This window comes from Chinchilla lanigera, unplaced genomic scaffold (genome assembly GCF_000276665.1).
Source record: "Chinchilla lanigera isolate Chin_1 unplaced genomic scaffold, ChiLan1.0 scaffold00012, whole genome shotgun sequence".
NCBI classification, from domain to species: Eukaryota; Metazoa; Chordata; class Mammalia; order Rodentia; family Chinchillidae; genus Chinchilla; species Chinchilla lanigera.
In genome coordinates this window covers 9,220,953-9,237,692 of record NW_004955413.1, presented here as the reverse complement: position 1 = coordinate 9,237,692, position 16,740 = coordinate 9,220,953, and the positions used below count along the sequence as shown (strand labels likewise).

Genomic DNA, 16,740 nt, shown 5'->3' with positions numbered 1-16,740 from the left:
ACCCCGGGGACGGCGCAGGGCCGGCGGCCGTATCCTTGCGCCGCTGCGCGTAAGGAAGAGGCTGAATGAGGCGCCGCGCGGGGGCCGTGGGGCGCCGGGGGAGGAGGCGGCGGGATGGGAGCAGACGCTGGCGTCGCGCGAGCCCGGGGCAGAGCGGCGCGGTAGAGAGGGCGGCGGCGGCGGCCACGCGCGCGGAGCCTTGACGTGCCCCTTTCTTTCTTCTCTCTGGGAAGCATGAGCGTGCAGACCCGCCGCCGCGGCGGCCGCCCGGGCTCTTCGCCTCCCCCTCTTCTGGTCGCCCCTCGCCGGTGAGAGGAGAGAGCGCGAGAAGGGAAGATGGGGGCCGTCCTGAGGAGCCTGCTGGCCTGCAGTTTCTGTGTGCTCCTGAGAGGTGAGGCGCGAGCCCCGGAAAGTTGGTGGGCTCCGGGCCGTGGGGGGGCGGCCTTGCTGCGGTGCCGGGCGGGGGAGGGGAGGAGGCTGGGGAGGGGACGGGGAGCGGGGAGAGGCCTGGTCGCGGGCAAGGCGAGGGAGAAAGGGGCCCCGGAGCAGGGGCCGTGCGCGCCGCCCGGCCGCGGCGCGACCCCTGCCTGGCTCTGCCGGCCGGCTCTGCACAAAGCTGAGCCTCCTTCGGGCGGCTGACCCCCGGCACCCCATCCTGTGGGAATGACCTGAGTGTCTGTGCGTCGCTTGCCGCCTGGAGTCATCAGGGAAAAGAGTCTTCGCACGTATTTGGCTTTAAATGTGCCTCAGCCCAAGGTGCTTGAATGTTGGCCTTCTCCCTCGAAGCCCCCACCTTTTGCGTGTCTCTTAGGTGAACTTTTAAAGCCCTCTTGCTATTTTTTCCAGGCCTTGTTACAGCTAATAATTGGCTTCCGTTTGGAATATAATGATCCTGGGCGAGAGCACAGTTGGAAAGTGACTCGGGGGTTACAGGTCGAGCGTTTCAGCCTTGGCAATTTTTTAAGCTGCAGCCCATAATAAAATACAGACGTTGCTCTTGTAACTCCTGGTATTCAGGACTCGCCCCAATTTTCCGAGTATGCGAGTCGTACAGTTGGCACCAAGTAGAGGAATCATCTTTGGGTGATGAGGATCCTGTCCTGTCCTGGGAACTGAGCTATCATTTGCTGTGCACCCCAGGGGACGGCTTGGCACTTTGGAAAATAACAGACTGCTCTGGATAATTTGCTCTGGGAATTACTTAAAGTCGGTGCTCTGTGATGTTTTGAATTGGACCGCAAAGCTGACACATGGGTTGTGGCTTTTATTTTGTGACAATTCATAGAAGTTTTTGATTGGCCGGCGAGAACTGTCGACAGGTCTTCCCAAGTTGATTAGTGTGGAAGTGGAGATGAGGCTGATGCTGTGGAGCATTTCTTACTAGCAGAGGAATGTTAAGTACTGCAATGTTAAGGATGCAGTGCCTTGTAGTTTGGGGATTGTTAATTTAACATGTCACTTCCTTTCAGGTGTGGCATCTCTTGAATCTCTGGCCATGTTTAGCAATTAAGTGGCAAGCTGAACTTTTGTTCAGTTCTTCAAAACTTAGCAAGTTTACAGAGCATGCTAGTAACTAATGATCTTGTGAGGTAAATGTGACAGCTGTCATTTTTGTGTTTTGGAAAAGTGATTGTCTCTTTTTTTATTTGCTCCTTTGCACCATTATTGTGTCTGCATATATGGTATTTCTTAATAAGTATAGCTCCATTGTAAACATACTTAAGCTGTGTAGTTCCACATGTAAACTCCAGAAATACAGTGCGTGTTTAATTTTCAAGGCAGAGAACTTAATAATGTTATATGCCTGAGAAATTTAATAAGTATATGTTTATTAAAGTTTACTTGCTACTGAAAGATTTATTTAGCTACAGCTGTGAGAAACAATTATATTTGATACAAGAACATAATTTAAGGTAGATGTTAATAGAGTTAACAAATACAAGAGCCAGCAGATTGCTTGGAGTCTTGGGGAAATCTAAATCCATAACCAGTATGCTTTGGTTGCTCAGTTGTATTTCTTGGAAGGGAAGGGTGTGATGTAAATGCAGTTTGTTTATTTTAATACCAAGTTTGGGCCCACAGCTTTTTAGTTTGCTTGAGTTTAGAGAAGTGATACTTGGAGTAATATGTTTTGAACTATAATGTTATGTAACAGGACCTGGAAGAGGCAATAGTTTGTCTCATTTCCACTGCCAAAGTCTTCAAAAGTGGGGCTGTTAGCTGGGTATGGTGGTGCACATTTGTAATCCCAGCACTCTGGGAGACTGAGGCAGAAGGATAACAAGTTCAAACCAAATTTAGTTTAAACCCAAGTTCAAACTCAATTTAGTGAAACTGTCTCAAAATGAAGATATAATAAATAAATAGAAAGGACTAAGGATATGGCACTGTGTGAAGGCCTTGGGTCTCCATCCCCAGCATGGAGCAGAGATGTGATGGGTGAGTGGGTGGAGCTATTAACTTTATAGCATAAGAAAGGAATAAGATGGTCTTTTTATTTAAGAATATTTAACTGTGAGTACATGACATTTGAACTAAAATTCTTTTTTTTTTGGCTCTTCTCTGGTACCAGGAACCGAACTCACGACCTTGCGCTTTCCAGGCAGGCGCTTTTGCCGCTGAGCTAAATCCCCAGCCCTGAACTAAAATTCTTGATGTAAAGATTTTTGTGTTCACAACTTAGGTTGTTTTCACTCTTGATGATGTTACCCTGTTACAAGTCATAGTCAAAGTTGGACTCCAGGGAGAAAATGTGATTAATTTGTTGTCTTAAGGTCATGACCTTTTTCCTCACAGAGGAGTTGGAGCTTTTGGGTGTGTGATGGTGTGTGTGAGAGTTGGAGAGAACTTTGGTCCTGTAGGCTCGTTAATCAGTAGCTGAAAGCCAGGGAATGCTGTCTCACCCAGGATGCATCCTGTTTGCTATTAAGTGACAAGGTGTAATGGAAAGCTTTGGGGAGTTCAGTGCCACAATCTTGAGTTTGAAGCCAGAGCTTCATTACTTCATAACTTTGTGGTTCTGGTCTAGTCAGCTTCTCTGGGCCTCAGTTTCTTTACCTGTATAATGTGAGTAATGATACCTGTCTGTATAATGTGCAGGGTTATTAGGTGTATTAAATGAGGTAATTAATATTAAGTGTTTTGCAAATGTCTTATTCTAATTTTTGATTATTTGTGAACATATCAACGGTTGGGGATTTAAGGTTTAATTTGCATAAGTTTCATGAATTCTTAAACTTAGAAGAATCTTATTCTTTGCGTCTAATCACTTGTAAGTGGGGAAATTCACATTCAGAGATACTGTAACTTGATCAAGGTCTTAGAGCAATTAATGGTACAGCAGGGATCTGTTACTTGTTCTTTTAATGTATATCTCCGAGTATGTATCAGCTTCTGATAGAGTGTTGGGAAAACAAACACAATTTTTGCTTTAATGGACCCAACAATTTAGTTTGCCATCCTTAATATTCTCTGAGTTCCGTCCAGGTATTGATCTATAGGTATCTTGGATTTTTCTAGAGGAAATATTTTTGTTAAAAATTATAAGTTTTAGAATACCATATAAGTGTGTAAGCTTTGTAAGTACTGTATCTTAGCTTTTTTTTGAGGTGGTTATATAGAATTTATTACTTTGTTTTGGTGCAGTGGTAGTTAATAGTACCAGAACAAACCACTAATGTTCCTCAACTTATTTCTATGAAAGGGATCCTTCTAAAGTTTTTTTTTTTTTGTAAAGTTTTGGGGGAGCTGTGAGTTTACCTTTAGCTAGCTGTGTGACCTTAGATGAATCACTTTTCTGTATACTTTATTATATTCTTTAGGGTGAAGAATCCTTTTTTTTCAGATGTGTAATTCATATTATCATATTAAGTGCTCTGAGAAGTCTGAAATAGAGGAACTAATTTTAACTGTGTTTAACCTGATATTTTCCAAACTTGACAATTTTTTAAAATAAATGCTTCTAAGTTATGAGTTGATTCCTGTAAATTGTTATTTGATGACAGTTTCATATAGTTCATCTGATACTTTATTTCCAGCTTTTTTATTTGGCCTTAGGTTTAGTTGTCTGGCTGGAGAATAATTTGTTATGAAATTTCAAGGTTTTAGCTCATTATTATCAGAATGACTAACAGCGATTTCTCATGGTTTTCTGTAGAAAATTATTTCTTTTGTTTTAATTGAAAGTTTTTCCATTTGGTGAACTGAACTACTGTGTCTGAAACATGCTTTGGCAATCAGAGAGGACTTACCTTTATTTGAATATCAAAGGAGATTCTATGAAGAGTGCAGTTTGTTAGCACATACATATAGGGAAAACAGTTATTTGATACTAGCACGTGCTTGTGTTTCTCATGCAGTGTGTGTTATTTGTGACAGTGGTTATCACTAGAAAATATTAAAATGTTCTTGGGGTTTTACTGATGAGAATTATTGGTGTTTTGATGCTGTGTTCCTATTAGCTGCAATGGAATGGAACTTTCTAGTTTCTCTGATACTTTGCTTAGAAGGGCCATATATAAGCCTGGGGTATGGGGGTATATCCGTGCAATCCCAGCTGGGGATTGTCCCAGTTGGGAGGCTAAGGCAGGAGAATTGCAGGTTTGAGCTCAGTTTGGGAGACGTAGTGAGGCCATGCCCCAAAGTGAAAAGGGGCTAGGGAGGTACCTCAACACTCCTTGGGTTCCATCACTGGTACTGCAAAAGAAAAAGAAAAAAAGAAAGGGAAAAGAAAAAAAAAAAGCCTTATAGTTTGGAGATGATTTCAGGAAAATTGAGGATGCAAGGTGATATTATATTTTTAGGCAAAAATCTACTTTATATAAGTTAATAGTTGATACCAGGTTTAAAGTTACTGAGATTCTCATTAAGAATAAAAATAAAGAGGTGAGCATGATCAGCAAGTTATTTTTTTCCAAGAAAACCCAAATAATAGAAAATTGTACTTCTGTCAAATTAAATGTTTGGCTAGGCGGCTTTTTTCTTCACTGGCCTTGGTTAGTCATTGTTGTATCACAGTTTTACCCAAAGCATACCAAATAGGTTATTGGGATTATAGTCTTCCTCATTATTGACATAATTTATTGGGAGGTGTAATTTAAGTATACACATATCCAATTTAAAGATACTATATTTTGATAGTCTGAGAAAACTGACAGCTGAAATTGAGTAGCATGTACTCTTAGCTACATGTTATATAGTCTTTATTTGTAGATTTAACCTGCTGCAGATCAAAAATGGGGAAAATTGCATCTGTTAAACATGTGTAGAGCTTTTCCCTTGTCATTATTCCCTAAAAGGTACAGTATAACTCCTGGTTATATAACATTTACATTGTAGTAGTAGTTATAAGTAATCTTGGGATCATTTAAAGTATTCAGCGAGCTATAGGTTATATGCAGACCTTAACTGATTTTACATAAGGGACTTAGGTATCCACAGATTTTGGTGTCTAGGAGATGTAGTATGTGTGAGATGGCAGGGAGATTGCCTGGAACCAGCCTCCCATGGGTACAGAGGATGACTGTACTTTCTTTAAGTCAGTTTTTTTGAGCTATAACTTATGTATAATAAAAAATCTTTATTTTAAAAGCATTCAACTTAGTATTTTTAGTATATTCACAAGGTTGTGTAACTATAACCACCCTATTTTATTTCAGAACATTTCAGCACCCTCCAAAAAACTCCACAGCCTCTTAGCAGTTACTTCCCATTTCCCCTTGCCCCCAGCCTCTGGTAACTATGAATCTACTTCTGCCTCCATTGATTTGCTCATTCTGAACATTTCATAGAAATAGAGTGTAATATATGCTTTTTGTGTCTAGTTTCTTTTACTTACCATAATGTTTTTAAGGTTTATGCATTTAGTAGTATGAAACTATATGTACTTGATTTGTTTTTATGGCTATATAGTATACCATTACATGTATATATGAAGTACTTGAAAATGAATGTGAGTTTGATTATTAAAGTCTTTACCTTGAGAAATTATTTTTGGCTTTCAAGATTACTGAAATAAACAGTAAATTCTTAAATTCTAGTTTTGTTCCTTGAGAAGCATTTAGTAATTCATTAGCATTTCCTGTTTCTGTATATTGACTTATGAATAGCCCTGTTTCCATCAAACCTTATTATTGAATTTTTAGTTAAGCCTTTTTATTGAATTTATATCTATATCTACTGAGTTCATATTTACCAAGTTCCTGTCTAGAGTAGTAAGATAGTATGGGTATTAGAAATTGTGTTGTTTACCTTCATTTTATTTATTATTATTATTATTATTATTATTGTTATTATTGTTTTATTATTATTATTATTATTATTCTGAGAGAGGGTCTATGTAGTTTAGGCTGTCCTTAAACTTATTATGTAGCCCAGGCTGGCTGTGAACTTGTGTTGATTCTCCTACCTCAGCCTCTTCAGTGTTGGATTAGAGGTGTGTGCCATCATGCCTGGCTTCTTCATTTTATAACTTAGAGTGATGAGCCACTGACATAGGGCCAGATAACCACTAATTTTATATGCAATGCTTTTCTGTATATACCTCATTTTATCTGGGTTTTATTATGGTTTTTAAAATGATTCAGATCTTATTTATTTCTTCGTTTATTTTGGAGACAAGATCTCACTGTTGGCCAGGCTATTCCTAGCCTTCTGGGCTCAGGTGATCATCTTGTCTCAGCCTTCTGCATAGCTGGGACTCTAGGCACTAACCACCACAGGTGGCTGATCGTTTTTGCTAGAAAAAAATAATGTAATCTTGGAGTTTGCAAGTGGGTAGTTTGTTATAGTACTGGAAATAAAAACAAATCTGGATTTAGGTGAGGAGAGGAGTATTGCAGTAGGAGAACATGCTCACCGTAGCATCTCCAAGTATCTCAAAGTCAAACAGAAAAAGACTTGTTTTATAGGGAGGCATCAAAGGCCAGCAGGAACTTTGGGGGAGTGAGGACCAACTGGGAGCGGGGAAGCATGTTAAATGATTAAGACTATTTAACTGGAAAATTAGTTTTTTCTGCCTTCAGCTGATGCTTGGGATGAAGAAGTTGTGTATGTACTTGCATAAGCTTAGGGCGAGCCCCACTTTACGGACTGATGGGGAGAAGTCAGACTAACTTTGGTCAAGTCAAGTTGATGGGTAAATAATGGGGTACTTGTAATGAGCACTTGTTAGTCCCCCTGTTGAAGTTAAAAACCTGTTACTTAGGTAGAGTAAGAGTCTTTGTGAAGTTGGTCTCATTAGATTTGACCTGCTTATGCAGGTGCGACAGGAATAGTGACTGTATAGGTCTTTTAAGGTTGCTTTACTGAAAGTTTTTTTTAAAGGATCCAAGGTTGGATTTTTAAATTCCTCTTGAGGCTAGGACTGTCAGGACCTTGTCATCAGGTTTCACTGTAGTACCTATGTATTTGAGTAAATAGTTCTTGTCTTCTTGTGGTTTCAGAATATCCTAGAACAGGTGGCAAACCTATGGCGTGGGTGCTGCAGTGGGCTCTTTGTTATCATTGAAACCTCTAAAAGGTTTGCCATCACTGTTTTATTAGAGTTTCTGGGCCTGCCAGGAAGTGACTACTTTTAATCCATCTGTCAGGCTGTGAACTCTGTAAGCCAGTACCAGGACAAGTTTACTAGATAGTTTAGAAGCTGTAGTTCCTTATCATGTCTTATTAAAGGAGCACCACTTTCAAATATGACATTCTAGTGAAAAGCCTTAATGTAACAGTTTTTCTAACTAGGAGGTAGATTCAGTAAATCTACACAAAGAACCATATTGCTAATGAATATTAGACTGCTCAATAAGAGTGTTTGAATTTTGGAGGAGATAGGGAGAAATGATAAATGTTTTGTTTCAGTTTGCTTAAGTTGTGAGTTACAGACAGCTTGAGAAAGGGTTTCTTATGTTCAGGAAATAGGACATGAAGTGTCAGCAGTATTTTAGAAAAAACCCATAATCATCTTTTATCAGTTTATTCAGTCCTATGTAATTAATTCTTGATCTGCTGGATCTGTAGTCTTATGAGCCCATCTACATTTGCTAGCTTTTTGGAAATCCTGACTTCATCCCCTGGTGTGGTCTCAAAGTTACCTAAGTGGTACCATCAAAGTCCTGTGCCCAAAAGTACCTGGCATTATTCTTTTACCGTGATACTTTCTTGTTGGTAGTAAGTACTTTGGCCTGTATCTGATTTGCAAGAGTGTTCAGGGAAGCATCAGAGTAAAACAAAAGACTATTTATAGATGACAAAAGAACTCAGGTAAAACAGAACCAGGAATGGAAACACCTTGAGACTCTACTTTTTTTTTTTTTTTTTGGTAAGACAAGATCTCACTATGTAGTACAAGCTGGCCTTGAACTCACTATGTAGCCTAGACTGGCCTCAAACTCACAGTGATCCCCCTACCTCAGCCTCCTGAGTGCTGGGATTACAGGCATGCGCTACCACTCCCAGTGAGACCATACTTTAAAAAGAAATAAATCAGACACACATACTCAAATATCACATGATTTTTGTGGTGTGAGAAACTGAAAGGGTAAATTAGGACCAAAGTCTGGATAAAATGTTCAAATGGGAAGGGAAACTAGGGAAGGGGTAGAGGGGAAGGGAGGGAAAAGAAAAAGAACAGAAGGAAAGATGGAAATAAAGCTTTTGTAAAGAAGAAGGGGAGGAGGGTGTTATGGTTTGTGTCTAGATGTTGCTCCAAAGCCTCATGCAGTCATGGGGTGGGCTTCTAGAATTTTTGATTGACTCATGGTCCAGTGGAATTATGGGTATGAGTGCTATACCCACCCTGAACTGGGTATAGCAAGATGGGTAGCCTGCATACAATATAAGGAAGGAAAAGAGGCATGATGGCTGCTGGTCCTCCCTTTTGCTCTTGTTGCTTTGCTGTCTTCCACCACCATGAACTGTTGCCCTCTGCCATGTGCCACCCTGCCTTGGAGCCAACCATGGACTGAAACCTCCACAAACTGTGAGCTAAATAAACCTTTCCTTCCTTAATTCTTTTTTTTTTTTTATAAGGAAAAACAACAGAAAACTGTGACACTAGTCAAAGATATGAGCAACTACAAGTCTTAGATCTTTCTTTTTTTTTCTGGTACTAGGAATCAAACGCACGACCTTGCGCTTGCCAGGCAGGCGCTGTGCCGCTGAGCTAAATCCCCAGCCCCCTCCTTCCTTAATTCTGAGCATCAGATATTTTGTCTCAGCAACGAGAGAAAAGAAACTGAGACAGAGGGATTGAAGAGGGAGGGCAGGGAAATGGGAAAAGAGGAATCAAGATATATCACGTACAGGTACAGATTTCATATGATGAATGTTACCATTGTGTATATCTAAAATGTTCCAATTAAAATTATTTTAAAAAATGCTAAAACAAAACAGAATCAGGACTGTCATCAGTAGAACTATACCATGGAGAATGAGAGATTGGTTAATTTCTAAGAACTTCATATTTGCATATATTTCCTGACAGAATTCATACTAATACATTTTACCCATATAAATGTAATCTGGGGAAGATAAGTATTTCTTTTGATTTGCCAGTGTTTCCAGTATATAACTCATACAACATTTGATCAAATAAACGTAATTATTTTTAACTTCTGACTCTGACAGGGTGAAAAAATAAATTTTTTATAGTTTTCGGGGATCCTCTGAAAAATCTGAAAAACAGTTGTTAGTATAAAAGACATTTAAGATTTGATTTGAAAAGGAAAATGTCAGAAGTTGTCAGGAGATTTAAACATTTGCTTAAATAGGATTATGGGTCAGTGAGAAAAAATATTTGGCTGCGTATTTAATCATAGTGACAAAAAGGTACTTAAAATTCAGTAAACATAGGAAGAAACATAAAGAAGCTTATTAGTTCTTTGAAAAGTGAGAACTTTTAAAAAAAGAATTAACATAATAACAGCAAGCACGAGAAGTTCTTTTATTTGTTTGTTTTTTGTCCACCCCCCCCCCCCCCCGCCCCGCCCCGGTACCAGGAATCGAACTCACCACCTTGTGCTTGCCAGGCAGGAGCTGTGCCGCTGAGCTAAATACCCAGCCCCAAGCACAGGAAGTTCTGATAAGACACAGAATCTTTACCTTCTAGAGAGATGATTATTATTTGGAAGCCAGACAAACCATCTGTAATCTATTTAGTCAGTTTGTTTATTTATTTATTCGTTTTTTTGAGACAGGGTCTTGCTGTGTAGTACAGGCGGCCTTGAACTCACTTATGTAGCTAGCCCAGGCTCTAGCGTTGAACTCATGGTGTTCCTGCTGCCTCAGCCTCCTGAGTGCTGGGATTACAGGTGTGCGCCACCACACCTGGCTATTTAATCATTTTAACAGAGAAAACCAAAAATCTAACTTCGTACAAGGATACTAAAACACTTTCCAGAAATTCTTACAAATGAACCCATGATCTCTTAGCCGGCTTTGGCTGAAATAAAATTCCTTTTTTATGAACTTTTTTTGAGAGACAGGGTCTTACAATGTAGTTCAGGTTGACTTGGAACTTGTGATCCTCCTGCCTTAGCCTCCCCAACTGTGGGGATTACAGGTGTGTATTACCACACCTGGCTACCATTTCATGAACTTTTAACATTTATATCCATTCAGATTTTGTCCTACATTTTGCTCTTTCTCATTGTGGAACAAGTATTTATTTTACTTTAGGATAATACTGTACTGTTTTCTTTTTCCTTAAAAAAGATGTACCCTACATATCTTGTGTCTGAAATTGTTCCTTTTTGTGGTTATTTCTTCTAATAGTCTTTTTTATATGTGAGATTATAACTCATTATAATTATAGTGACTGCTGTTTTATAGAGAAATGATATAAAGGGGATAATTGTGAAACTATTACTAACAGTTTTTTTCATAGATGAGCAGAATTTATGGTTATATATCTTATAGCTTTGTACAGCTGTATGCTGACAGTATACTTAAACAACTTTTCAGTGTGGCAAATATGAGTATGTTTAATAGAGTTAAGTATGTATAGCTTCTTTATACCATAAAATAAGGTAAAAACTATGTAAACTTGAAATTATTCATTCGTGTTCTGTTTTTCTTAGAAATGGTGGGATATTTAATGAAGATACATGAACTAACAGCACAAATCTAAGGTTTTAAGTTACTGAAGATTTTGGAAGCTATCTTCAAATTGACTTATTACAAAGCTGTTCCATTTGTAATAAAGTTTGTCACATTAATGCCTCCATTCAGCTAAATACAAATACAGGTGTAATGGCTAGCTTATTCATTCTTTTAGCCTATAAAAATTTAGGAGGAATATATCTGTGTGAGATGAGCGTACTATATGCTCTCAAGGTGTGGTGGTGCATGCCTTTAATACCCCGGCACCCGGGAGGCTGACACAGGATGATCATTGTGAGTTCAAGGCTAGCCCGGGCTATGCAGTGGGTTCAAGGCCAGCCTGGAATGCATAGTGAGACCCTATCTCAAAAAAGGAAAAAAACAGTTAATGAAAAAGGAATTTTATTTGTGATCAAAGCTGGCTAAGATATGATGGGTTCATTCGTAAGATTTTCTAAAAGCATTTTAGTATCCTTTTACAAAATTAGATTTTGGTTTTCTTGTTAACTTGAATTCTTAAACATTTGGGTTATTTCTATAAAAATATTTTTGAAATTGTAAGTTTGATTTCCTTAATTATTTGGAAATGTTAAGAATGTTTAATTTATATAATTATCTGAAAGCCAGTTAGAATAGAGCTCCTTTAGGGAGATAGGAATATATATGTACATATACAAACACAGATAAACACAAGTAGAGTTTATACTTGAGTTTGAAAGTTTTAGCTCACTGGTAGTTCATACAAAAGCTGGCTTTTGCCCTTCTCCATGTTTACGTTTTACCAAATTGTGTTTCTGGTGGATGGAGTAAGTTGAGGTTACTTGCTTGTACACTGCAAAGGCTGAAATGTCCTCACCAATACTTGTGGACGAGGCCTTATATGATTTCCTATTTCCTGATGTATAATCTTATGGGGTATGGACTGTATTTTGAGTGAAGGTCTGAAGAGAGACCAGGTATCTTGGAATGTTTCCAGGGGTCATTTTTCCAGCTTCAGGTTCCTGAATTTCTCCTGAGTGCCCTGTGAGTCTGCATTGGGGAATGGGTACTCTAAAATTTGAGCAAGCGAGGGGGTTAAGAGTTTTGGAATGGAATGGGAAAGGTCTGACAAGTATAGATAAGAGGGTTGAGGAGGCTGGGGTACTAAGGGGGAATATATTGAAGAATTCAGGGGAGTTGTAGGTAGAGGGATGAAGGTGGTGAAAGGAAGAAGGGAAGGTGGGAGGATGATCGGAAGACAGAGGCCACAGGTGAGCCACTTTAGGGAGGTATCAAATCATTCAAGTAAGCTACTGAAGTTCTTAGTTGTCTTTAGTCAAATTTTGCCATTTTCAAAGATACTGAGCTGCGGGAATGTCATGATGGTGAAGTACGTAATTTTTTTTTTTTTTTTTTGGTTTTTCTCTAGTACTAGGAACCGAACTCACGACCTTGCGCTTGCCAGGCAGGCGCTTTTGCCGCTGAGCTAAATCCCCAGCCCCTGAAGTACGTAATTGATAGGAGAAAGGGGAAGGTATCTCATAGTTACCTAGATTCTCATTCTGTTGTATAGGCTGCCCTTAAATTTGCTATGTAGCTCAGCCTGATCTCAAACTCATGATCCTTCTCTCTCAGTCATCTGAGTTCTGAAACTGTGTGTGTCACTGTGTCCAGCTCAGCAGATGACTTTTGAGGTGGTCTGCTGATCACTGATTGAGTAGTTAACAGAGGATGTTTTGCATCTGCTTGGTTAAACTTAGAGCAGGCCAAACAGTAAGAGTCTGTGGGGGGAAGAGAAGCCTGACGAAACTTTGATCAAGCCAGTCAGTGCGTAAAGGGTATTTGGTATTTTTTTGTTTTTTTGTTTAAATTTTATTTTAAAGAAGAAAAACACCCCCCCCCTAAATTACAAAACAGTGATAGGAGGGTAACAATGGTTAATACATTACATATTGTTAGCATTAAATTAATTACTCAGAGTACAGGCTGTCAGCGTTTAATTGTCCAAACAATATTAGCACAAACCTATCCAATGAACTAAGAGAAATCAGTAGTATAACTGTCCTGTCTTATATATATATGTGTATATATATATATATTTTTTTCCTTTTCCCTTCTTTCTTTTCTCCACCCCCCCAACCAGTTTCTCTTTCCTTTTGAAGTTTCTTCACATTTTACAATATCTGTTGTACATTTTGAATTGTATTTACTCTTTCAGCTTCTCACAGTAGGGAGACAATACAATGTTTACCTGTTTGCATCTGGTTTATTTCACTTCTAAGTGTGATCTCACGTTGCATCTATTTACCTATAAAAGTCTCCAGTTTATCCTTCTGTATGGCTGAGTAGTTCTCCATTGTATAAAAAGACCATACCTTTTTTATCCATTCCTCGGTTGATGGGCATTTGGGTTGTTTCCAAGATCTAAGCTATTACAAATGGTGCTGCTGTAAACATGGGTGCACATATATTGCTGTGGTATGATGTTCTTCATTCTTCTGGGAGAATACCCAGAAGGGGAATAACTGGGTCGAATGGGATCTCTAATCCTAGTTTTTTTGTGGAATCTCCACACTGATTTCCATAGTAGTTGCACCTGTTTACACTCCCAACAGTGGAGAAGGGTTCCTTTTTCTCCACAGCCCCACCAGCATTTATTGTTGATTGATTTCTTGATAATAGCCATTCTTTCTGGGGTGAAATGGAATCTCAGTGTTGTTTTAGTTTGCATCTCTAAGATGACCAGTGATGTTGAACATTTTTTCATATATTTATTTGCTGTTTGTATTTCTTTATCTGAGAAGTGTGTGTTCATCTCAGATGGCCATTTTTGGATTGTGTCTTTTAATTTGGGAGGTCTGATTCTTCTGAGTTCTTCATATGTTCTCTGTAGTAATCTTTTGTCTGAGGAACATCTGGCAAACATTTTTCCCACATTGTGTGTTGTCTCTTCACTGTGTTGGTGATTTCTCTTGCTGTACAGAAGGTTTTTAATAAGATGAGATCCCAGTTGTTGATACTTTGTGATAGTTCCTATGTGATCAGGGTTTTATTCAGAAAATCTTTGCCTACACGAATGTCTTCAAGAGTTTTAGCTATTCTATCTTCCAGCAGATTTAATGTTTCTGTCTTAATATTTAGATCTTTGATCCATTTTGAATTAGTTTAGTGCATGGTGAAAGATATGGGTCCAGTTTTAATCTTCAACATGTGCAGAGCCACTTTCTTTCCGTGCCATTTATTAAAGAGGCTACCTTTCTTCCAGTGAATGTGTTTGTCCCCTTTGTCAAAGTTAAGGTGGCTGAATATGTCTGGAGTTGTTTCTGCATCTTCTAGTCTGTTCCCTTGGTCTTTGGGTCTCTGTTTTTGCCAGTACCATGCTGTTTTTTTTTTCTTTTTTTTTTTTTTAATAGTAGTAGCCTTATAGTATAATTTCAAGTCAGGGATTATGATGCCCCCTGCCTTGCCTTTGTTGCTGAGAATTGCCTTTGCTACTCTAGGTCTCTTCTGGCTCCAAATGAATTTTAGGATTGTTTTCAGTAATTCTGTGAGATATGCTACTGGAATTTTGATCAGAATTGCATTAAATCTGTGTAACAGTTTTGGAATTATGGCCATTTTTGCTATATTGGTTCTTCGTGCCCAAGAGCGAGGAACATCTTTCCATTTTCTGATATCCCTTTCAGTCTCTTTTTTTCAGAGTACTGTAGTTTTCAATGTAGAGATCTTTGACATCCTTCTTTAGATTGATTCCTAGGTATTTCATTTTTTTTGATCCTATTGTAAAGGTTGTTTCCTTAATTTCTTGCTGAACGAATTTGTTATTGGTGTACAGGAAGGCTGTTCATTTTTGAGTGCTGACTTGGTATCCAGCTATGCCACTGAATTTGCTTATTAAATCTGGCAGTTTTTTTAGTGGGGTTTTTGGTGTCTTCAATGTAGAGTATCATGTCATCTGCAAATAGTGGTAATTTAACTTCTTCCTTTCCTATCATTATTCCTTTTATTTATTTCTCTTGTCTAATTGCTCTGGCTAAAGTTCCAGGACTTTGTTGGATAAGAGTGGATACAATGGGGCATCCTTGTCTTGTTCCTGATTTTAGAGAGAAAGGTTTCAGTTTTTGTCCATTTAGTTTCATGTTGGCCATTGGTTTGTCATAGGTGGATTTTATCAGATTGAGATAAAGATCATGTATTCTAATTTTCTGTAAGGTTTTTGTTGAGAATGGGTGTTGGACTTTGTCAGAAGATTTCTCTGCATTTTTTGAGATGATCATATGGTTTTTGTCCTTTGCTCTGTTAATATGGTATATTACATTTCTTGATTTACATATGTTGAACCATCCCTGCATCCCTGGAATGAATCTTACTTGGTCATGTTGTATAATCTTGATGATTTGTTGCATTCTATTTTCCAATTGAGAATTTTTGTATCTGTGTTCATTAGGAAGATTGGCCTGTGATTCCCTTTCTTAGTTGGGTCCTTCTCTGGTTTTGGTATCAGAGTAATTAATGCTTGCTTCCAGGAATGAATTTGAGAGTATTGCTTCCCTTTCAATTGCATTAAAGAATTTGAGAAGTAGTGGTATTAGGTCTTGTCTAAATTTCTTGTAGAATTCAGCAGTGAATCCATCAGGGCCTGGGGTTTTCTTTGTTGTTATGTTTTTGTTACACCTTTGATTTCATTGGTTGATATTGGCTTATTTAGGATTTTTAAATCTTCTTGATTCAGCTTTGTTAATTCATATGTATCTAGGAACCTGTCCATTTGTTCTGCATTTTCCGTCCTATTATAATACAATTTTTCAAAATCGGTGTAGATGATCTTCTGGATTTCTGCAGGGTCCGTTGTGATTTCACCCTTTTCATTCCTCATTGCATGGATTTGAGTCTTTTCTTTGCTTTTTTAAAATAAGGTTGGATAAGGGTTTGTTGATTTTATTCAGTCTTTCAAAGAAACAACTCTTCAATGCATTTTTTTTTTTTTTGTATTGTCTTTTTAGTCCCCAGCGTGTTAATTTTTGCTCTGATCTTTTTAATTTCCTCCCTTGTATGAGCTTTTGGCTTAGCTTGCTTTTCTTTTTCTAGACCTTTGGGTTCACCATTAACTTATTGGCACTACTTGCTCTGTTTTCCTGATATGGGTATTCACTGCTATAAATTTCCCTCTTAGGATTGCTTTCATTGTGTCCCATAAGGTGAAGTATGTTGTATTGTCATTATCATTTAATTGTAGAGACTGTCTAATTTCTTCTTTAATTTTATCTATGATCCGTTGGTTGTTCAGGAAGGTACTATTAACTTCCGTGTGTTTATGAAGTTTTTATGGTTTCTTTCGCCATTGATTTCTAATTTTATAGCACTATGGTCTGATAATATGCATGGAATAATTTCAGTCCCTTTGCGTTTACTTAAGCATATTCTATGAGCTAGTATGTGATCTATTTTGGAGAATATGCCATGTACAACTAGGAAGAATGTATATATATATTTTTTTACTTTAAAAATAAAAGGAGGAAAACATTAGCAAACAATCATTTACAAAATAGCAAAAGAACAATACAAACAATACAAAGTTACAAACAAAGTGGTAGGAAATTAATAATGCTTGTTGTATTACATATTGATATCTTCAAAGTGGCTTCTCAGGAAAACAAATAGAGACATGCA

The 16,740-nt window shown here is 38.3% G+C and overlaps 1 protein-coding gene across 1 annotated transcript in view; it reads left to right on the top strand.

The window, feature by feature from the left end:
• The first annotated feature begins 48 nt into the window (after window positions 1-48).
• The window catches only part of Lrp6 (low density lipoprotein receptor-related protein 6), a 156,744-nt gene continuing 140,052 nt past the window's right edge, over window positions 49-16,740 (top strand). Inside the window, exon 1 of the mRNA XM_005378957.1 lies at window positions 49-391. Within this exon, the coding sequence (XP_005379014.1) occupies window positions 337-391 (55 nt within the window). The 5' untranslated portion in view covers window positions 49-336. The remainder of the gene's footprint in view (window positions 392-16,740) is intronic.